Source organism: Lutjanus erythropterus, chromosome 14 (genome assembly GCF_056507025.1).
Source record: "Lutjanus erythropterus isolate fLutEry1 chromosome 14, fLutEry1.hap2, whole genome shotgun sequence".
In the NCBI taxonomy this organism is placed as follows: Eukaryota; Metazoa; Chordata; class Actinopteri; order Lutjaniformes; family Lutjanidae; genus Lutjanus; species Lutjanus erythropterus.
This window is the reverse complement of record NC_139330.1, coordinates 6,727,879-6,752,485: the sequence shown is the minus strand read 5'-3', so window position 1 is coordinate 6,752,485 and position 24,607 is coordinate 6,727,879. Positions and strand designations below refer to the sequence as shown.

Here is a 24,607-nt window from a genome sequence, read left to right as displayed (position 1 = left end):
AGCCCCGCCTTGCTTAGTTACTGCTGCTATGTCTGTCAAACTTTCCATTTTTTTTTACAGTGATAAAAATGGCAGATTTAATATTGAAATTGTGAGTAATTGTTGAAACTCGGCCTTTGATTCCACAAAGAACAAAAAAAAGCAGCTTCGTATTTCTATCTGCTGAGATTGTCAGCTAAAATCATTACTCTTGCTAACAGATTTAATAAGTGTAGCTGGCTAATGTAGGCTAATGCTAATGATTTCTTGAGTCAGCTGTGATGTCTGTCTCCAGCTGACTTTTTAATGTTTCCATGTCACATATTTTAAAATGAGAACCCTGTAAAAGGGTCTGAAATAAATTGAATTACTTAATGGCTGCATTCATTTCCCTCAAGGATTTTGTAGAGACAAAAAAAGAGCTTCAAGAAGAGAGAATACTGTACTTATATTCATTATATGTTCAGTCAAAATCAGTGCCAGTTTTGTTTTGTTTTTGCTGGATGTGTGCAGCGTCATTGCTATACCACATATAAAAGTAGTAAGTAAAACTGAAGTAAATGGCTACATTTAGCTTTCCCTGCTCAGCAAGCTAGTGCCATAAGAAAATAATAAATATTGCAGCCAAAATTAGCTGCATTTCGAAACACATTGGGGATTTTCAGTTTGAGTTTTGAGCCTTTCGGGAAGCCAGAGTCATAGATTAAAGTGAGCGATGTGAAGTTTGTTTCCACAGATCAGAGGAAATATACACCTGAAAATCTGAGCGTACATGTCGTTTTATGTGCAGCATGTTCGGTAAAATGGATCAGTATGCTAAGATAAGTTCAATTAAAGCTACAACAAGAAACTAATATTTTGTTGATTTTGGAGCCCCCTGTGGACAAAAGTGGTATGACTCACTGTAACTTTAGCACAAGCTCCTTTCCCCTGATTCCAAGCAGAATCCATGCATGATTGACTCAGGAATTGTAATAAAAAGAACAGTAATTAGGAAACTAATACATTCGCTGTACAGGTTGATATGCTGCCCCAAAGTGGTGAGAAAATTAGCTCCTTTTAGTGTAGAAATAAGCTTCAGACCAATCAGCACGGTAAAAATAAAGACCTCTTTCTTGAATCCCCCAAATGTGGAGAAAAACCTTCTGAACAGTGTTTGGAGGACAGTAACTCTAACTGAGTGGCTGCTTGTATGTTTTGTGTAATTCCATCAGGCAGAGGAGGAGCATGACGGAGAGAAAGAGAGGTTTCAGTCCCTCACTGTGCTTTGTGGCCGTCTGGGGTGACGACAGCAGAAATCTCTGCTGACATATTGCCTGTTTGTCTTTGAGGCTTCTGCTGCGTAATCTTGTGGATCTAATGACTCCAGTTTAGTAACCTGCAGTTTCTCTTCCACAGTCTGACTCGGTAATTCAGCCAAGATATAAATAATAAGCGAGCAGATGTACAACTATCAATACACACCTTCAGGATGAGCTGCTCTCTGTCTGAGCAGTATTTTCACCCACCATCTTGAAACTTGCTAAATCAGTTCTTCAAATGTGGAAAATGTGACTCTTTGTCACCGTCACTGTAGCACAGTTAAAATTAGAACAGTGTCATATTCAGGGTTTTAAATTTAAGTTTTTTTGTCTTTACAGTTGCTTACCATAACCGTGAATATATTTGTTTTTTTCATTGAGTAGGGGGTATAAGAAAAGGTCGATATGCTTGAGTATCGTAAAAAAGCATAAAAGCACTATATGCTGGTATAGTCATACATGCAAAAATTCATGGCAGTGGTTCATTTGCTGTGTTTAAACCCCCACCTGATATCAGTGTTGTTATCCATCTTCACTGCTCTGATTGCATAAAAAAACTTTTTAAACTCAGATTTTATGCATATGATGGTGGTTTGTTCTTTATACTATGACAGATTTCTTAAAATTAAACATACATTTAAAACACTTAAGACTATTAGAAGAAATCATACTTATTTCTGTGTGCTGGACGTCTATTATTTTTTCAGACTGCAGCTAACAATTATTTTCATTGTTAATGAATCAATCAATTAGTAGTTTGGTCCATAAAATATCAGAAAACGGTGAAAAAAAAATGATGTCAGGACATAAAACCAATCATCTGATGAGCTTTACAAATCAAGACTCAACAGCATAGCTGAAAAAAAAAAAAAAGTAAAAAATCTGTTTAAATCAAATCGAATCGTGGCCTTAAAATGGGTTTCAACATCATCAAACTTCAGACCGATGAGAGAATCACCTCTCACTTCATGTAAAGTGGTTACACCATATTTTTCTGTTGTTGTCATTACAGCAGCTTTTATTGTCGTGACTATGTCTCTTGCCACGGTATATTCATTACGTGGACCTCTTTAAGCTCATCTTTCATGCAGCACAAGGACGATATCTCTTACATCATTCATCGTAACACTGCAATAACATAACCAATTAGCTCTTTCATGGTCATAAAACTATTAACATCAGCAGCCACCCTGGTGTGAAAGTGATGATCTTTTCCTATGGTTTCTTGACTAATGAGACACTCTCTCTCTCTCTCTCTCTCTCTCTCTCTCTCTCTCTCTCTCTCTCTCTCTCTCTCTCTCTCTCTCTCTCTCTCTCTCTCTCTCTCACACACACACACACACACATGAAGTAGACATATGAAAGCACATCTTTATTTTTAGAACATGATTTAATTTAGAGCCATTCATAAACATAAGTCTGAACACTGACATATTTAACTTTAAATTAACTTGGCAGTTTAAGTAATGATACCATTATAGTGTTAAGAGGGCTAATTATTTGCATGTCCCATTTCTATCTATTAAAGTGTATAGAAAATCAGTTTTTGTTGATTATTTTAAAAGGATTTTGCAGGTAATGTGATTCATGTCTTTTTGTATCAAACCTTTTTAAATTAGCTTCTTCTATTATTTTTGAGTGACAAGAAGCATCATAATAGTCGTAGATTTTAAAGCTTCTCATCTTCAACAAATATTAACCTCTAATGTCCACAGTGGATTTTTATAGTGGTATTTTAATTTCTTCACAGCAGTTAAACTATTAGTTCAACTGGTATCCATGAATCCATCATTTTTTTTTTTTAAATCTGTCAGTTTGATGCTACAAATTATTATTAACATTTTTTTTAAGTCATTAGTCACGAGGGATCACAGGAACCTGCATTTCAACAAGAGTTTTTGTGAAAAATAATGAAATGACGTGACTAGTATGATAGGAAAATGGCTGTGTAATGAGTTATTCTAAATGCTTGGTACCATTCGGTTCAAAAGAACTTCAGTTTCAATAATATGTGCTTTGATCCAGTGTAACCTGGATATTTAGCAAGCCAATAATTTGACTTTTTTGCATTTTTTAAAAGAAAACCCAATTAAATCAAAAATCAATTAAGGCATGATAAATACATGAAATCAGTCAAATTTTGATAACGTCATGTGTATCCACATGTCTTGAGAGAAGAGAAAATATCTAATATAGTCATATAGTCACTGGAATAAGATGACCTTCAGAAATTATCTTTTACAAGTAACTTAGAGGGGAAAACCCTGAGTTATACTTTACAACTGAATCTTAACATATAAATATGAATGTGCTAAAATCCTAGAATGTTTGTTAAAGATACAGGAACTTAATCCTTAAAATGTTTGGTCAAAAACAAAAGATATAATCTGCTGGATAATAACCTGTTGTTAAGGTACCGGCATCAACAACAAATTGTTGCTCATGCATTTTGTATTAAGAAACCTTCTTTATTCTTAAGTAAGAATGCATTGTGATTTACAACACAAGAGTCTTCTGAAGAGGCTGAGACATTTTTCTTGTCTCCACCTGAGAGCAGAGAAGAAGAAAAAAAACAAGTGGGCACTTGTACTTTATAATAAACTCTTAAATCTAGTGGCAAGAATTATAGTGTAATCAACAAATGTAATATGACTGCTCTTTATCAAACACAAGAGCCAAATGCAAATTGATCTCTCGTGGTGAACCTACTGACAGGTTGGCAAGTCTTTCTAAATCGGTGCCCAATGTGGAGAGAGGTTCATTTGACAGGTTTGTCCAAACAATTCTGAACACACACAAAAAAACACTTTTCAATGTGTTGAAATGTCATTTACACTAATATCTAAAATGAAGTATAGTCAGTGAAATAAACAAAGGCAATATTACAGTAAAATAGAGCTGCAACAATTAATCAATTGTGATTTGATTATTTAATTAATTGTCAACTATTTTGATAATCGATTCATACCTTTAATTTTTACCCCCCAAAAAAGTTGAAATTCTCTGATTTCAGCTTCTTAAACGAAGAAGATTTTCTGGTTTCTTTACTCTGACTATCTTTGAGTTGTGGACAAAACAAGACACATCAGGACATCTTCCTGTGCTTTGGGGAACACTAATAGACATTTTTGTAGCATTTTATGGACCAACAACTAATTGATTAATCAGGAAAAAAACTGTCAGGTTAATTGACAGTGAAAATAATGGTTATTTGCAGCCCTGCAAGGAAGAAAGACTTGTGGTTCGGGTCTGTGGAGAGTCTACACTTGAAAAGAGCAAGACAGAGAACAATAAAACCATTTGGGTGTCCAACTATATTTACTGCCACAGTTAATTTTTGATCCAGATTTATTCAGGGTGCTTTGATGGCAGCACGGCCTCTCATTCCTCACTGATGTGCAGCAGTTTAAATAAACAAGTACTTACTGCTGCCCAACACTGGAAACCTGTTAGTGAACTACAGCAGTGATCATTCACTCTGTCAGTGCGTGAGGTTGGTAAAAGACCCTGTGCTTCCTCCCGCTATATTACCATCATCAACAAAACCTGAACACGGCAGAAAACACAACACAGCCTACACAGTATGTAGAGGACATTTTAATTAGTGGTATTTCTTATTTGCCTCAGTGACTAATGGCAATCAGATGGGAATATCTTATGCTGCAGTAGTAAGTTACCCAACGCCGGCCTAATGAGCTTATTGTTAATAAAAGATTTATGTGCTTGAATAAAGACACATGAGCTTATGAAATGGAGAGTAAATTATGGCACATATATATATATGTATATATATGTGTATAAAATGAGAGCAGACTATGAGTGTTTGAATGAACTTTAAAAATAGATTTAAAAAAAACAACACTCACACCCCTCCCCCATCCACGCTCTGCCTGACCAGCAAACCTGCTCCTCCCCGCCGCAGCGGTATAAAACGTCCAACCTGTGAGCAGCTCTGCACCGAACACCCTGAACACATCCTCATTACAAACAACGCCGAGGAGAAAGAGATCACGATAATATGGTCATAATATTTGGCCGAGACGGAGAGACACTATTCTCACCGTCTCAAAGAACCCCATGTTCTCTTTGTGTATTGATTAGTTGTGTCTCTGGCTCTTTTGTTCTCCTGCATTACACAGCTGATTTTTTTTTAATCTGTTGTAATTATTAAAGGAATTAGGAGCTCAGGTTTGAGGGAAGCCATGGCTCACTCATGCTACAGGCAATATATTGATATTACAGCGATACTCTGATAGATATCACCTTAGATTTTGGATATCATTACATGTTCTATTACTTACAGACATTACTGATGATTATTTATTAAAAAATATCATTGTGAAGCATCAGCAGAGATATTTAGTAAAAGTAGGGACAACGTTATATTGAATATCACAATATCATAATAAAAAGTGTCTCAATGCTGCACTGGACTGTTACAATACATACTGGAAAATTACATGGTTAATTATTTTATTCTGTTATCTTTATTTTATGAAAGGACTGCTACTGACTGCTGTAATGTTTTTGTTTTGAAATTTCACAGCCAAAGACTATGATCATGGCTGGATTTTTCAATTTTATTTAATTTTATTGAAGAAGGAAAGCAGAAGTTAAAAGTAGGGTTGAAGTTTTATCGTCTTTTCTTAATAGTTTCCTTTTGGTCATTTTTTTCTCAACATTTTTCATTTTAAGTAGAAGTTTAAATGACTCTTGACAAAACATTGTCAAATAAGGCACAATTACTGTCATTTCTATAAGTTAGCTAAAATTAAAAATAGCTTTATATTGACATAAAATGCTGTACAGGTCAGATTTATAAAACAATAAACATTTTTTCCAATTATAATCTTTCTTTGCTTTTTAGTATTTTGATATATCATGATAAATATCATATCATGGACTTTTTATCAAGGCGTTATCATACTGTGAGTTTTTGGTATTCTTACATCCCTAGTAAAAACTTTTTGTGATATTTGTTTTGTCCATATCACCCAGCAGCTACTTTATATACTGTTGGTTAGTTTAATCTACAGCAGCCAATCACAAATTTAAGAACACAACGTCCCAATTTGAAATCTGAAAATGTGCCGTGCAATATAAAGATTTTATATTGATATTGTGATATGAGACTAGATATTGTCTTAGATTTTGTATATTGTTAGAATTTACAGTATGTAAAATGTGTATCATCGAGAGATATGTCATATATCGCAGCATAGCCGCAAAATATTGAGATATTATCAATAAGCCATATCTATGGCCCACCTAAACCTTTGATCACAACAAACCAGAGAAATCCATAATTTATTCAAGGAAACGGTGCATTTCCTACTAGCTAGTTGCTATAACTTCCGCGAAAACACAGGATTCGTGGATAACGAGAGCGAATATGACTGATGATCCAATGTTACTTCATCAAACTACATCTTTTGTTGCAGTTTCCATTTAGAAGACCCCTTACATCAACAGTCATCCCTACAATATTGTTGCAACATCAATAAATATCTATATCAAGGTATTTGGTCAGACATATAATATTTGATTTTGTTCATATCACCCAGAAGGCTTTGGTACCAAAAAGTGGTGCCAATATGGTACCAGTTCCAATATGACTTTTACCTACCAGATTGAATCACAATGCAAATTAGAAAGTTCAAATTTGCCTTAGCAATTTAACAAATCATAATTTTGTGTTTTACAAAAGTATTGGTTCAGGCACTGTTCACTATTTCATAAAGGTACCATTTGTTTTGGCACAAATAAAAAACACACACACACACACAATACCCAACCCTACCACCCAGTCTTAATTTTATGGTAATTTCAAACTTATAAATCTGAAATTTCAACAAATTTTATTTATTCATTTTTCATGATGTGTCAAGGCCCACCTGCAGGGCCATCATGGCCCACCAGTGGGCCACAGCCCACACTTTGGGAATCACTGATCTACAGCAATGCATCATATACTATGAGATCATCACTATCTGAGAATGAATATGTTATTTTAGAGAAAATGTGAGAGCCAAAAATGATCAAGAAGCTGGTGATTGATACAAAAACCTCACCCAGTTAATGTTTTGGTTCTCTTCTGTTGCCTATATTGGGTGCAGTCAGTGATATCATTCATGTTTACTCCTGCTCTTGCATTTGAGGTAAGCCATTGGAGATGATGTTTCATAGGTCAACCAATCCCCATGGACCTGTTTGATAGGAATGGAAGACACCTTTGGGGATGCAGAACACCTGCATGTTTTGCTAATGAGGCCTTGCAGGAGATTGGTTCTTTACAAACATCTATATCGGCACACATCGTAAGACTTAGACAAACATGAGGCTTTAGCCAAATAGAGGAAGGGAATGCATCACTTGTTGTAATTACAATAAGGGACTTGAATCTAATTCCATCCATGTTGTGGCCAACTTAAATGGCTACAGAGGTCGTGTTGTACCGACTAAACTGAATCCACATGTCTTACCTTCACTGCAGTCCTTTCCTTGGAAGCCTGTCTGAGAACAGTCACATGTTGGTTCGTTGTTAATTAAACTGCAGACTCCTCCATTCAAGCACATGTTGGCTGTACCACAGAGGTCCTTTAAGACCCCGTCACTGTTGATCATTACAGACTCCGTGTTGTTGACCTTTATGTCCGTTATCCATCCAGTAAAAGGCAGCTGATCCTTGACTGCGGCTGATGTCAGTCGTAACGCCACGGATCGTATCTCCGGTGGTATTCCACCAACAAACAAATGGCTGAAAACAGTCATATCCCGTCTTTTCGACTTCACCTCGACCCATTTTGTCTCACCGTCCACCGTTAGGGTTGTGTTCTTAAAGTTTCTCCTTATCGTGACCGCGTGCCACTGGCTGTCGTTGACCGCTGTGTCGGACACGACGGTCGCGGGCTCGGCACAGAAGATCGAGAAGCGGAGGCTGAGTTTACCATTCAGTATGAGAAGTTCTAAAAAGTCACAGAATCCCTCGTCGTCGAAGTAAACTAGCAGCCCGTGGGAACTCTTTGTTTTCATGTTAAAGCTCATCTCGCTTTCGCAGCATGCATTCCACACCGGAAATCTAGCCCACTGTCCCTCAGCACCTGTAAACTCAAGACAAGTGCCTATTTCTACACAGCAACAAATGAGCAGCCCAACCCATATGATATGGGCACCATGTGGCTTTTGTAAAACCATCGTGTGATCACAAATTCTGTGTGGGTGGATTGGGACTTATAGGGCTGGATTTAAGAAGAAATATGTTGCAAGAGAGGAAACTGGCATATAGTTGACTGTCTACATGGATAAACCAGTGTGAACTGAAGCATTGTAAGACAAAAGATTAAATGTTATGATATATTTGCATAGCAAATGGCTCAGCCAACACTTATTTCCTGGAGCAAATACCATTACCTCAAACTGTCCAGGCCACAGGCCAAACCTCTCACTGTTCGCGCCAAAATAGTTTGAACTGTTTAAAGGTCCTCTCTGCCATGGCTATTTAGAGCAAAGTGACAGGGATTCAAATATCCATTGGGCACACTCAGTCTAATTTATGTAATTATGGAACAGTCCCTTCTGGTGCCAGTTAGAGTGTGCACGGTTTCACTTGAGTTGAAATGGCAGCTTTAATCTTCATGTTCATGCCAGCATTCTTTGGCGGGTAACTGGAAGCCTTTGCTCGGGGCTTTTCACCCTGCATCCTCCGTAGCAATGAGAAAAAATGCCATATGGAGCCACGTTGGCTGATAAGCTCAGCGAAAGAAGCGGTCTGTGTGTCTGTCAAGGCAGTCCTCAGTCCCGGAGAGCCCTCTGCAAAAGAAAAGCAAATTTAATACAGTATCAGCCTTTTTATCCATATCCATTTCCAAATCCACTTTGGCCAAAGCCTTAATCAAAAGTCTGAGTTAATACTGTGATTAAGGCAGAAGCACAGCCAATCAGGCACTTATATCCAGAGAGGCCTTTGTTACAACAAACACAAGCCGTATCATTAGATTAATATCAGCAGCAGGGCTTTCCAGGAAGCACAGCAGCGCTGGACAGCGTTACTCCATCTCAGTGGCCAAGTAGCCAAACACTGATTTCTTTTAACATGCAATCCTTCCAAGATAAAAAAAAAAAAAAAAACGTGCCTTCATGCAATATAAGAGAAAAAAAACAAAAAACATCTGTAATTTAAGATGTGTGATGTGCAGCCTGTATCCTTCATCGCATCCAGATGTTCGCACGTCTAAAAACAATTCCTGCAGACAATCTCAGTCACACCAAAGTCAAAATAAGGATGTAGAAAAGCCCCTCTTTTTTAAAGGAATGTTAATTTTTCTTTCATTCGTTACAAGTTCTGCTTCAGCTGTGAATGGCCATCATTATTGTTATTATCAGCAGCATTCCGACACTACAGTCAGCTATTCACTGGCCTGCCCTCTCTGGAAGACCTTACATGAGAAAAAGTGCGTCATTTGATTCACAATGGTCGGTTTGTGTCAGACGAACCAGTCGGGTCTCAGTCAGACCCCCAAAAATGTGCTCTTCATCATGTTTTTCACTCGGAGTGTGAGACGGATTCTGCTTTTCCTGCAAAAGCCCCATACGCTAAATATTGCAATAAAAAGGAGGCAGTAATCTGGTTTTAAATCTCCGCAATTAGTTTGCATTTCAAAGAAGAAAAAACGAGCTGTAGATCGGCTTTACTTGCACTTTAAACAGACTGAAACATCCTCTTCACAAACAGCAAACGTGACGAATACCAAGAAGGTACGGGATTTAAACGATCATCATGCTTTAACAGCGGAATTCACGGGCTACATTTTGCCAAAACGGGACATCATCTCATCAATAATGTGCCCCCCACCTTAACATCTTCCCCTGGATGACAGCTGGAAAGGGCGCACTATAATTAGTGTTATTTCTTGCCCTTATCTGCGGCATTTTTGCAGCCGCTCACAACTATAAAATGCGTTTTTATTACCTTTGCGCGTACACCTTTTACTTCTACGGGACCCTAAATAGTTGGCACAAGAGAGAAGAAATGCGATTTCATGCAAAGCACCGCGGGATCAGCTCTTGTTAAGCACGACAGTCCAGATTTTCGGTCTGTTTGAGGAGCCTGTACCTCAGATCCACTCCGGCGAAACCTTCACATCAAGATCTGCTGCTTTCAAGTGAATCACAGCATCAGTGAGAGAAAGAGAGCGGGTCCACTCTCACTTTAACTCCACTAAAAAGAAATCTCACAGGCTTTTAAAAAAGGGAGAAATTACCTTAAATAATCCGTCCTCCAAGTTTGTTTCCCGATTAAAACAAACTAAAGAGCGAACTGAACCGCCGGATGGAGCGGGTCGGCAGCGCGGGGCCAAAATCCAGTTATCTTTGTGGAAGAGAAGGTGCAATCTGGTTTCCCTGTTGAGCTTATCCAGCGACTGTCAGGAGCCACAGACAGAGCGGATCACGTGTCTCTCAGTGATGTCTACCGGGGAGGGGCTGAATGCAGTACCTTGGACAGCGCCTCTGCCTCCATCAGCATCCATCCACGGACATTTATGGCATAGGCAACTTTGGAGATAAGGCTTGTAAAACTGCTGTGATTGATTAATTGATCGCGCTAAAGACTCCAAACGGCAGCGAGGCGGTCACAGATGGTTTAGATGCACTTGGAGAGCGCAGGGTTTGTGTCTTTACAGCAAACTACAACAGCTTCTGTTCCAATATGTGTGTATATTATCTTACAAATCGATTCTGTTGAATTACTGCATCTGATGAGACCCACACAAAAAAGAAAGTGAATTAAATCAGCCGAGGAAGAGTTCTCAGTTCAGGGGTTATTATGAGATCCAGCTGAATGACTGCATACTCAAGTACTTTGTTTTTATGGCACATTTATGGTATATATTTACAGAGGTGGGAAGTAGCACAAATACTTCACTGGTGTACTTATGTAGAGTTTTCAAGTATCTATTTTTCTGACAACTTTTTACATAACAAGACAAAAAAAAGACAAAATGGTGTAACAGACGCAACAAGACAGCAAGACGTAAAAGACATAACAAGACAAAAAATACATAAAAGACGTCACAAGACGTAAAAGACGTAACAAGGTGAAAATAGTGCAAAAGCTGTGACAAGACAAAAACACGTAAAAGACATAAGACAAAATGATGTAACATGACAAGAAAGGACATAAAAAGGTGTAACAGACATAATAAGACATAACAATGTGTAAACAAGATGAGGGGAAAATGGCCTAAAAGATGTAACAAACTGTAACAAGACAAAGAAAAACAAAATATTTAACAAAACAAAAAAGCCGCAACAAGACGTAAAAGACATAACAAGTGGAACTTGTGTAAAAGATGGAAAAATATGTATCAAGACAAAAAAACGTAAAAGATGTAACATGACAAAAAAGATATAAGATGTCACAAGAAAAAAAAGACGCACAAGACATAACAAGGAAAACAGATATAAAAGACGTAAACAAAAATGCCATAAAAGATGAAATAAGACAAAAAACTGCAAAAGACGTAACGGGACAAAAAAGAAGAAACAAGGCGAAACAGACAAGGGAGAGGCAACCGCTGAGAAAAGGTGAGGTTCAGTTGGCTTTGCTCAGAAATGTCCTCCAGAGGACCACTTTTATACTTTCATACATTGAGCACATTTCAGTGTGTATTTTTTCACTTTTACCTGAGTAATGAAGTTGAATAAGCACTTCTATTTACCACTTTTTCCACCTGTTTAAGGTTCATAGCAACCATGATATTAAAGTGTGTTAGAGACACTCGGCAAGTTTCCAGCATGTTTTCTTCAAACTATAAAAAAGAAGGGTCTCAGGAGAATTTTAACTGTCAAACAATGCATGCTGGGAAGTCTGCTAATATGCTAATTGTGTTTCTTTAGAAATTTAATTTAATTTGTATGATTTTTTACGGAGTATAGTCGACATACATATTGTTTAGCCAGTCTGAAGAGGATCTGCCTTAACTAAACATTGATTTTGGATTCTTTTTCAAATGATTTGTATTGTTTAGTTGGTTTCCTGATAATCTATAAATGCATAATTGTTTTTACTATGAAAACCGCTGTTGTAATCCAACACAATAAGGTCAGAACAATTAACGGACAAAGTGTAGAAATTCAGGATGTGGACTGACGGATACACTACTGCTGTAGTCCTCAGGCCAGTGTTTAAAAGCTCAGCATGTGACTGAGTTAAGTGAGCTCTAGTTCAGCACATCAACAAAATGTCCTTGAAGAAGAGACAAAAAGCTTGAAGAATGAAATAGCTGCTCAGTGGCAGGAAGCACTGAGGCAAAAGAACATCTCCTTGTGGAGTGGTATATCATTTAGTCTGTTTAGACAGTAAAAGAGAGGTCACTGACTGTGATTACTGGGCATGTTGAGACATACACTATTTTCAAATTATGCTTTATGTGTGTGAAGAGCAAACATTAGAACATCATTTACTTTATGTTGATGCTTGTCGCCTCAACAAGTGTCATAATATTGTAAAGTCAGTTTGTAGTTCCAGGGATCTTACAGTTAACAACAATTTGTCAGTAAAAAGGGACTGGAAACATGTTTTATCTTCATTTTGTAATCTGCACAGAGCAGAGTGTGGTCCACAGCCTGAGATCAGCTCCCTCTGCTCAGGTTTAATACCACAGATTTCCCCTTAATTTCATTTTATAAGGAAAAACATGGGACTTTCTTTGAGTGTCTGTTTCTGTTTCTGTGAAGCTATTCACAATCCCACCACTCCTGGCTATAACCCCGCATCCCCCCACACCTCCCTACAAAAGTAGCAGCTATTGCTCCACAAAAAAGGCATGATTAAAAGTTTGTCTTTCCTTCTTGATGTCCTCATTCTCATCAGCTTACGATTTTGCTGGCTTTCACTGCATGTCAACTTATAAATGAGTTTTATCATTGGCATTCACGTCTAACACATTGAAAACAGAGTTGATGACTTTTGGAACAGTGGAAAGACTAACAAAGACAGGTCTAATGAGTTTTACATGTTCTTCTGTTTTGTGATAAGCAACTAAGCTCATCTTAGTTTGGTAAAAGGGAGAAACTTAGATTCAGAAGGTGTCTGGTTGTGTTTTTCTTTTTAATAAGGAATATAAGTGCAAGAATGTTTCATTTCTTGACACTTACTCAATATATCAACAATCACCAGCTGGGAAATTTTAACATATCGCCCAACCCTAACCACTTCTAGGTTTCAAAATCTGATCCGAGCAGTAAATCGGAGCTGAGTGTGTACGGAGCCCAAGTCTACTCCTCCCTTTTTCCACATGACCCTAAATAGTAGTAAGTGTTGCCAGTGCAATCTGCATTTTTTACCAGTTGTCAGAACCAGTCAGACATCTACATTTGTCACTGGCTGCTAAAAAAAACATTGTACACATGATTTAAATATTAGACCTAATTTTGTGTGGAAAATCAATTATGGTACACCATCAGCTATGCATTTGTATAATAAGGAATGACGAAGAAATTGATTATTTTGTTGGACACACCTGTTCACAGTTTATTAAGCAACTGGACGCTAAGTCATGTGCTATTTATAAATGCATCTAGGTTCTATCCACATACAGCGACGCATGTTTCATCCACACGAGGCAGGCCATGCGCCAGAATTTGTGGACTCATGTCTGGTGCAATTGTGGTGCAATCAGTCTTTCCGTTCGGTGCTGAAAAGCTGCCTTGTGTGTTTCATGTGACCAGTAACCTCACTCTTTCTCAAATGCAAGCACAGTGAGAAGATTGCATTTTTAGGTACATCTAAAAAGCTAACAAAAAAGATACCCGTCTTCCTTTTAAGAAATTTTCCCTTTTCCTTTTTGCCTCTGTTTTCCTGCATGCTAACAGAGTTAAGATAAACAAGCGCTTCATTTAAAACACATATTATATATAAATATGAATGGGGCTCAGTGGTGTTGGGGATAGATATTTGCACAATACAGTTACATAAAATGCACCATACAAATTTTTTGTTGCAACAGTTTAATTGTTACAAAAGTTTACTTTGGTATGTTTTCAAATCTCAAGATTGCACCAATCATATGGTTATATCAAAGGTACAGTGTGTAAGATTTATATTTATTGGCAGAATATGACAAAAATAGAATATAGTATGATTTCATTAGTGTATAATCACCTGAAAATAAGACTTGTTTTTGCGCTCAGGGGTGTTTCGAGAGGCCTGGGGGCCTGTAATCTGATTGGCCACCCCAAGCGTAAGTATTATCCTACATGCTTGTAAACCCTCCTGATTTTCCCAGGAGACTCCTGTTTTTCATTGCTGTCTCCCCATTTCCTCCCGGAATCACAATTCCCCTGTATTTCTTCCCTTTTCCAACAAATTTTCACACCTTTTTTGCATTTCATTATCACAGCCTTCTTTTCACACTGCGCAATGTCAGCCATAGCCATAGATACAGATAGCCATAGGTACACCAAAACAGAAGAATTCCAGTTTCTTAAGGAAGGTTCTAAAGGAAAGTGACAAATTTTAGAGTAAATATGAGTAACGGTAAATGAATGTACATGGACACATGTTTTTCATGCCACCCCTGCAGAGGTCAGTGCTCCACTTGGTGCATACCAGTCAAAAAAGTCTAAACACGCCCTGGTTGCACTGCCATTTTTCTACAGTAGCCAAGAACAGACAAATCATTGTAATTTCACAATAACAAGCAACAATGAGTCCTATACTGTTACTTGATCAGCTGTTTACAGGTGTCTGTCAATGTAAAGCTAAGCCTGTTACCTTGAAAACACTGCAGTGTTGTTGTGAGAGAAGTGACTATTTCAACTTTTCATGTGTCCTTAATTCATGATCACATACTGTGGTCGTTTAACAGATTTCTCCTTTAACCAGCCATTGTATTGGCATTTTCATGGTTGTTGTGAGAAGAAAAAAACTTTTAAAAGCTTGAAATACTTTAAGTGTCCTCATCTAGCCTCAAGTGGGTTTATATCACAAAATTGGTCAATGCCAATAGGCTTACATTTGGTGGCCCTGTGGAGACTAAATTTGGGATTTGTTCTCCCTGCAGGAGGTCTGCAGACTCACAGTACAGATGGTACAAGGCACTCTGAATACATGAGAAAACATGTAGGAAATGCAGTGAAAGAGTGGAGAGACTGAATAATTTCAAGATTTCTAAAACTAAACGTCATTTGTCATTGTCCAAAGAGGTGGGATTATCTGCAAGAATAAACTTTCAACCCCTCAGTGTTCCATTAACTTTTTAAGGAAAAACCTAGAAGTCATAACTGCAGACAAACAAGGCTCTGTATCCTGGAACCGTTAGATGCCGCAGGACTCAGGCTTTATATTTTTTAAACTTTTGAGGTTACAGTGTTGTGCTTGTGTCACTGCGATGACAGATTGAGGAGAACAGAGAGATAGTGCATTCAAGATTAATAGAGGTCTGAGCTCTCTGGGTTCACACTAGGACAAGATAAGGAAGCTTTTTGTTCATACATTAGTAATCTCTCACTTTCCAAAGTAATCCAGGGCAGAAGTTTAAAAATCAAGTAACACTGAAATCAATCAGTTTTCTTGGGTTATTCATTAACAATAATATATTTGGGCAAAGTGCACAGAATCAGCTATAATCTTTTTTTTCTTCGTCTCCTTCTGCTGCAGCTGCTTTCCATCTTTACTGTAACTGAATCTCAGAAACACTGATGCACAGAATCCGGACATTTCAGAATATCACACACATTTAAGAAAAGACTGGGTGATTTGGCTTGTAAATACTATTTCAATATTTCTAGGCATTCCACAGCATAGTTTGAGTTACACATTTTCTCTAAAATAACAATGTAAACTCACATGATGCAAACAAGTTATGATCTTGTAGAATATGTTGCACTGCTGTAGATTTAGCTACCCATCAGTATATAAAACAGTTAAAGTTGCATCAAAATTAAACATCTATGGCTGTAAAATGCAACATACACATTAATCCAGCAATAATATTTATCCAGAAACACCAGATATAAAAATTAAACACTGACAGCAGGGCTGGGCAATATGGACAAAATAAAATGTCACACTATTTTCAACCAAATAAATGTTGCAATAAATATTGAAGGGATGTCTATTGGTGCTTTCCCAAAATATTAACATAATGAGATTTTTGATAAATAATCCTCAGCTATATGGATATAATGACTAAGTGGATAGTGGTGATAATAGAACAGCAAAAAACACTCTATTAAGTTAAGAACTTAACATCACTTTGCTCTAAAGCAGCCTTTCAAACCAGGAAAAAACAGGAATGTATGCCATATCACGATATCCAGAATCAATCCAGAATCATATTTCCTAGCCCTTGTTTCAGATGTGAAAAGAATCTCTGATGGAACAGATGGCACTCATATAAAAGAAACATTTTCAAGTTTTGGCCACTAACCTCTGCTCTGCCTGCTCTTTTTTCCTAAATTATTTAGCATGAGATGAATAAGTTGCTAAAAATACTGTCTTGTAACTCCTATGTCATTTTTTTAAATTTTACTTCTGACCCCATTTGTGAATTTCTGGAACAGACACAGCTGTCTCTAAATGTGAGATTCCTCATTCTTAATGTGAGCTTATTATTTTAAGTCAATACTTTCATAAACAGTTTTGTAATGCTGCAAATATTTGACCAGATCAACTTTGACTTCTTTGACCTTTTGTGGTTTGCGAAACAAAACATTTGGCTCCTCTTCCAGCCTTTTAGCCATGCAGGCTAAACACATCCTGGTCCGGTCTTTCTCCTGAACGTACAGAGATGAAATTGATATTGATCTTCTCATCCAACTCCAGGTGAGAAATCAAATATGTTTCATCAAATGTTGGAATACACTCTCATTTAAAGCTCAAAAATAGAGGTGAAGGAAGCAACTTTGTAGTGAAGCATACATTTTTCACAGGTGTGCCGTCACAGACACATAATGGGCTCTTGTGAGACCAGATTCAGACTCTTTGACCACCATCAATGTATACAGTAGTTCCTTTTAGTTTAAAGGACTAGTTCAGATTATTTGAAGTTGGATTGTATGAGGTATTTATCCATTGTCAGTATATTAGCCACTGTAGATGGCAGTCAGGATGCTCCCAGCTTGTAGAAGCAAGAGGGACCCAGTATAAATGCTAAGTAATGTACTGCTGTGGACAGGGTCAGCAACAACATTTTAGCTGCTTAGAAAAAGGTCCACTTAAAAAGTCAATATCACATTAAGTTTATACTATATTTAGAATATTTTTCTTTATCATTTTACTTTGCACCAGACAGCCTTTTCTGATGGGAAACTGTGCGACTTTGGTGTTTTAAAGACTTAGTTTGGAATTGCCAAAGTTGCAAAATAACCAAATATATAATATCCTGCATTCTGTGAAATAAAATTACTAATTTCACCTACAGAGTTTGGTTGGTTTGGAGAGGGTGATATTTGGCTTATTTAGCAGTGGTTTCACAATGGAAAAGTGTGTCTGATGGTAAAGTAAAACAGTGACAATATTCTACATACAACACACATTTAAACTGATATCGTTTTCTTTAAATGGCCCTCTTAAGTTGCTGGAAATCTCCATGATTTGTCTGCTGATCACGGAAAGAGGAAATCTCATATCTGGTTACCTAAGATCTGCATTTGGTAACTGTAGTGACACATAAGAATTTTAGCATCAGTCTGGAGGTGCAAAAGGGACAAAACAAAGGTGTATTGTGTTTGTGTGCGACTAGTTCGTCAGCTCCTCATTAAAACTTGTGTTCCACCATAATATCGGGGTACAACATAACTCTTTCCTGTCCTCCCTTTCAAACCATCCATCATTATCGATGACAGATGCAGCTCCAGTGCAGCGTACTTCACCATGGTTACTATCCAATTTATGTATTGCCTGCCATTCATGCAAGAGAGAGGCCAAATCCCACCCTTTCCATTGTGCCCCATGGGACCTAACTTAAATAAAGTTAGTTAAATAAAGGTGAAACAAGCAAACGGCAAGAATACGTTTTTCTTCCATTGTTTACAGGGGCCAGGAATTGGGAAATGGGATATGGAAAAAGTGAATACATATGATTAACTGACACGTCACCGCGTTAATGGAGTTCCGAAAAAAGTTGAGGCCAGCTCACCTTTGATTTGCAGCACGTCCCGCCCAACACGCAGCGACGAGTGTCAGACATTCGTTTCTGGTTTCATGTCGCCGTCGCTTCCTTTGAAAATGACTTGTAGCCTGATGCTTTGTCACCAGTAGTCTAAACTCAGAAGAGTTCAGATCCAAGACGACCTGAAAAGAATATTCAGATGTAACCCCTTTGTAATCAACATTGTGATAAGGAACTGTAATTTAATTTCATGTTTTATTCACTGTAGCAGATTACAATTACATTTAATTTGTAATTTAATTGCATTTACTTTGTATGTAAGTAGTTATTCTCCAGCACTGCTAGTATCCCTTTAGACATTTCTGCAAAATTTTGTCATAATTGACATAATTTCTGAGGTCACAGTGACCTTTGAACCACCAAAATCTAATCAGTTCATCCTTGAGTCCAAGTGGACTTTTGTACCAAGTTTGTTTGTTGTGTAACTCCATCTGAGACTTCCTGAAATATCAGGTTCATGAGAATGGGATTGACAGGAGGTCATCTTTCGCCACCAAAAAAAATACTAAAGGGGGCAGAGAATTTTCAGTCAGGGCCCAGAGGCTCAGGAACAACCTGCCCAAGGAAATCAGGTCAGCCGAGTCAGTGAAGCACTTTGTAATGTGAATTTTGACGAATAAAGATTATTATTATAAAATGTAATCAGGTCATTCTTGAATCCAAATGGACATTTGTACCAAACCTGAAGAAAGTCCCTCAAGGCATTCTTAAGATATCACGTTCACAGAGAGGTGAACTTGCAAACATGCAAATCACAGAGGTCCTTCAGTGTGCAGTCCTGAATTTGCACAAAACAAATTAGGCTGATTGATTTAGTAGTTTGTGAGATTAGTTGCGGACAAGCTCTAGGCCCGTTGGTCACGCACACACACAAGCAATCATATGATCCCCTCCAGGATTACACCTCATAATAAAAAAATATTCTACTTATCTGTTTATTCCTGAGAAGAATCTGATCTTACATCTTATTTCATGGTAACAATCCTACGTTTACCGGAGAAAAGGGCTTTATGATAAGAACTAACGTGTTTAGCAAATGTAACAGCGAATGCTACCCAACACTACCAATTATCAGTTTCATTTTGATTGTGAACTTATCAATTACCGGTTATGTATGTGTTGGCAAGCATATGGTTCTGAGCTGAAGGTGTTTATTTGGCTGTCAAGATAAACACATACGTCTTGTGCAAAGTGCTTCGGGCGTTGGGAGGAACAGACCTTGATATTATTGAACTGTTTCTTAGACTGGGCAGTGGATCTCCTGCAGGACCACAGGAACACGGTGAGCAATATTCTCTCAAGCTAATTTATAGTCTCCCAGGCTAATTTAAGAAACTGTATTTACTCATGCCATTTCTGAATCTGTACAAGGACATTGCTTTACTCTCGGGTGAAGGTTTCCTGGCAGATGAAATACTCTCCTTCATGAAATTCTTGGACACCACCTCAGTGTATTCTACTATTCTGCCTGTCTAATATTTGCTTTGCAGGAGAAAGCAAAACAAATAATTCGAACCACTTGGAAGTTCTAAGTTTTACTCTCAGATACTTATTTTTGTGTGGAAAGCCTTCACTTTTTTGATTCTTAGGCTGGAATTAACATCTTTAAATGCAACTTTCTAGAAGAAAATAAAGTAGTTCCAGTAGATTCTAAAGAAGTTCTGGTAGATTTTATACAGAGAGTAAGTAGTTCCCACATTTAATTGCTCAGTACAAGGTCTGTGTATTATCTTCAGTAACCGGGTCATGACTTCTGGAAAGAGAGGTTTTGAAATTTTCAAATGTATTTTTCTGGTGCTTTGAGCATCACAAGCAGAGTGCCATTTAGTCCCATTATAGTGCAGAGAAGGCTGCTGATATCGTCAAAACTCTGCACCTCATGCTGCGTTCGAGGCACCTCTGAACTCATCACATCCTACTAGAGAAAATACAATGGAACCCCTCTCAAAGTCAGAGGTCCTACTTGTGAACTCAGGGGAAATCCATCAGCTCTGACTTTGTGATAAACTAGTTATCTGATGTTGCACAACAATGGCGGCACCCACTGACGCCTAAAATAAAACATATTTTCATAAAGTAAAACCTGTTCTGTTTGTAAATTGATGCTTTAATGTTTTGGCAGAGTTATTAAGTAAAATTGTGCACTGTGCAATGTACAATTTGTTTCTCCTCTCTGTCTTTATTTGTAAGGAGGATGCACTTCTGAGGTTTCACTTGTGTGTGCACTTGCCAAAGAAACTAATTAATTTGTCAAAGTCAACCATATTTTTGTTTACTTTTGGCGTTGGGCACCTGGAACGCTTTGAGGTTGAAAATTTCAGCTGGGAAATTCTGACCTCTGATGTCTCGAACGCAGCATCAGATAAAAAAAAAAAAAAATGTGGATGGATAAATACTAGTGCAGGCCAGGAGGAAAATATGCACTTTTGTTTTTGGGATGCACTGTCCCTTTAACCGACAGTTGAAAAAGGATGATTAATTAATTTTCTTCAGTTTTTTTCTCGTCGAGGTGAAGTTGTGACGGAGGGTGTGGTGTCAGACTCGGCTGTAGGTGCAGAGCCGAGGTGGCTCAGCCAGGCAGCACACAGCTGTGTGTTATCAGGCTGATTAGCAGCCTGATAGGCCAGAAAGACACACATACAACTGACAAAGACAAGAACATACTCTGCTACTGGCCCTTGCCAATGAATTTAGTCGTTTCGTCTGTCTTGAGGCCTTGAATTAAATTTGTTTTTCAGTGGGTCTGCAGCAGAGGTGTTTGTAGTGCCAGGTGCAGCGCGATTATGAGGTGGACTTTATTAGGTGGACTTGTACAAAGTGACATGATGAAAAACAACACTGAATTTCCAATCATTTCTGATGCTGTTGAGTTTTTGTTGAAACTGTGCCAGAACCTACTCCCCTGAGTAAAACAAATAAGTCTCTGTGGAAATTAAACAAAGACGTAATTGCTTTTAAGGTGACCATAATCTTGTACTGGCATAGTTTTGTTACTTTGGCTCTCTCAGAGGAACAGAGGGGTGTACTATGACGTGAGATTAGTGTGTTAGCTAGTATAATGTCAGAGTTTTAAAAGTCATGAAGGTGGCTGTCGTTCAACTTGGCTAACTTATGCTGAACTCATAACCTGGTCAGGAGCAGGTATATTCAGAGTTTCAGATGAAATCAGCTGTAATCTGATTCTTTTCCTAACGATGTTCTTTATGAGCAACATCTAAACTGAGGGATGACTTTATATATGCAAAGTTGCTGAGCTGCACATTAATAAATTCTAGAATAAAACCATATTCTCAGTTTGGTGATGCAAATAACAGCAGATCATCCACACAGTAAAATAATAATGAAGCAGCTGCAGACACTGTTTTAAGCTTGATTCTGATTTACTACCAAGTCCTTTTTAAACTGCTGACACTGTAGTTCAAAACACAGATTAGAAAATTGATTAGTTTACCTTATTTATCACAGAAAATATTCTATCAGTAACTTTCATTCTACTTTAGTTTGGCCAAAAACTTAAGTGATTTCCACATCTCCCTTATGATGGGACAGAATGAAACTGACAGCATCATATTTAAATCTGCTCTATAATTGTCACATGAGAAATAAACAGGATTTTCTGCCAGCATTCCTTTTGTCTTATTTACAGCAACAGTGTTGGTTTTTGCCATTATGTATATTTTCTTTATATTCTCTATAGCTGTCCATAATAACAACCTGTTCGTCTTAACAGAAGTTCCTCTGTGAGGAAGAAGAGTCGAATCATTCACCAAACGCCCCTTTTTATGTGAGCGTGCACGGAGTCTGAAGAGGGAAGCCTGGATTAACAAAGCAAGTTGATAATCACTGTTGTGATATCTGTTATCTCTGATCGGGTATTAAGTTTTGTCGAGCCAACTCCTGCAAAGAAAGCCTGACTGTGTTGAGCTTTCTTCATAGTACGGCCCTCAGGTCTCCTGTTTGAACTTCAAATCCTCCGATAAAGCACGTCATTTTACTCACCTTGACTTGGGTCACGTCATACAATGTGGAAAAGTGGCTTGAAGACCCTGCACACCCACACATGTGTTTTCAATTCCCAGGCTGATTAGACCTCTTGTCAGTAGGAGGCATTTGGGTGGAGCTATGATGGATGATGATGCAATAAAATGAATTCTAACTGAATTCTGTTTAGCAGTTTCTGGGTCCTGTTATTGTGCATGCTGGCTCACTGTGCACTGCCATGACTTACTGAGAAAAAAAACACTTAAAATAAGAGGTGTGCCTAATCCTGTGCCAGTCCTAACTTGGATCCATCCATCATTCACTGACTCAGATCACTCACCTGTCAACCAATCAACATGGACATAGTGAAGAAATTCATTCATGAAACATGGTGTTATTCACACCAACTGAGCCAACCTGAAAGTTCTCTCACTTCTTTAGTGAAAGTTGCTCTCAGCAGTTTTGTGAAAAGGTCTTAGGAGGAAACTCTCAGTTAGGAACTGTTAGTGTCATTCAGGAGGTGGTGGAATAAGGTCCTTTGTGAATAAGGCCCCTGAGCTTTTACTTTGACAACTTATAGTAAAATGTCTGCTGGGAAAAAGGCCTTTACTCACCACAGCAACATGAACAAATGGCACCAAATTGCAAATGTTTCTGAGGCTAAATTTTGACCCACTTGATTATTTGCATCAAGTGTGATGCGACTTAGTGCATAAATTATTAAGCCTCTAAAAATAAATTGCACCATGGCAAAAAAGATGTAATCAACATCAGTGAACATGACCCAGGGCTCTTTTTACTTAGTAAAAAGAAAAAAAAAGACATACCTGGATACAGCCAATATACAAAAAGACAGGAGAACTTGGAGAGTTTCACTGTCTGGTTCAGGATGTAATTCAGGATGGCACCAAGTTTGAAGAAGCAGAAAAGTGATTTCAGAGAGTCGACTGATCCAGAGCAGCTGGTCAGTCAGCTTTGTAAACAGCTCCACCTGTGCATGGTGCACATTTGGTCCATTCATATTCTGAGGGGGTGGGGTTTTAAGTTTAAACTGGTCACCCAGTTTTAAGTTTAAACAAAGACATTTTTTCATGACTGTTGAAGCTTCATCATACTGAAGCTCATTGTCTTTTCCGCTCCACTCACTGTCTTTGTAATCATTGTCTCTGCAGTTTTTTCCCCCTTTTATGATATAAAACAGAGTTTGGTTAAATGTGAAACAAGCGATAGTGTGTAACTAGTTGTCAACAACATGCAGTTTGATTGGTCAGGTGTGTTCATGTTGGAAAAAATCTATCTTTGTACGAAGAAATAAAAGCTGCAGCATCACTCAGCGAAATTCAGCCGCTGATGTGAGAGCTTACATTGGATACATACAGGTTTGACAAATATTATTAATGTGCAAATTAATCACATGAAAAAAAATGTGTCTGGTGTTAAAAGGCCTTTAAAACTAACAAGACAGTGAGGGAGTGTCAATCAAACCCAGTTCGCACATGTCCACAGTGTCCTGAGAAGAGGTCCAATTGGGAAACATTAACTGAAATCACAAAATCATTTTTAAATAAAAAAGTATTGTATAATATGGACCCAAATCATCTGAATCTCTGGATTTTCAATTTAATAGAAACTGGATTATGATCTATACAGAGAAGAAAAATCCAGTTTTCTTTTCAAGTGCAACATTAAAAACTGTGAGGACGGTGTTAATTTAGACTAACTAGAACCAGAAGAAGCTTTCTGGTTACTCAAGATAATCTGCGGATCTTGTTGTAAGCAGTTTCATGTAGGAAGTAGATTCTACTGCAGAAAGAAAGTAGTTCCTGCATGAAACTGTTCATAACATGTGCTGTTGAGTAACCAGGTCATAATTTCTAGAAAGAGACATTGCTGTTGACTTTTTCAAATGTATTTTTTGGTTTTTTGAGCCACACAAGATGAGTGCTATTTAGTCCCAGAGAAGGTCTGGGATGGATAAATAAGCCTACAGATAAGAAAAAAATATGCATTTTCTATTTTGGGATGAACTGTCCCTTTCTTTTAGGCATTATGTAAAGTCTGTTTTTTTTCTATTCAGTTTGACATCAGCAATTCAATTTGTCTGTTCTTTTAATCTCACACAATAAAAAGCCTTTAGAACATATCCTCATTCTATAACATTGGGGAGACACT

At 37.8% G+C, this 24,607-nt stretch overlaps 1 protein-coding gene across 11 annotated transcripts in view; it reads right to left on the bottom strand.

Annotated features, from left to right (window-relative positions):
* The window catches only part of LOC146315126 (neurexin-1a), a 376,350-nt gene extending 365,649 nt beyond the window's left edge, over positions 1-10,701 (bottom strand). For all 11 annotated transcript variants that reach the window (XM_084736025.1, XM_084736027.1, XM_084736036.1 and 8 more), the window contains exons 1-2: positions 10,541-10,701; positions 7,763-9,089 (exon numbers count right to left, since the gene is read on the bottom strand). In XM_084736025.1, coding sequence (XP_084592151.1) covers positions 7,763-8,474 — 712 coding nt within the window. In that variant the 5' untranslated portion in view covers positions 8,475-9,089; positions 10,541-10,701. The remainder of the gene's footprint in view (positions 1-7,762; positions 9,090-10,540) is intronic.
* Between the last annotated feature and the right edge of the window lie 13,906 nt (positions 10,702-24,607).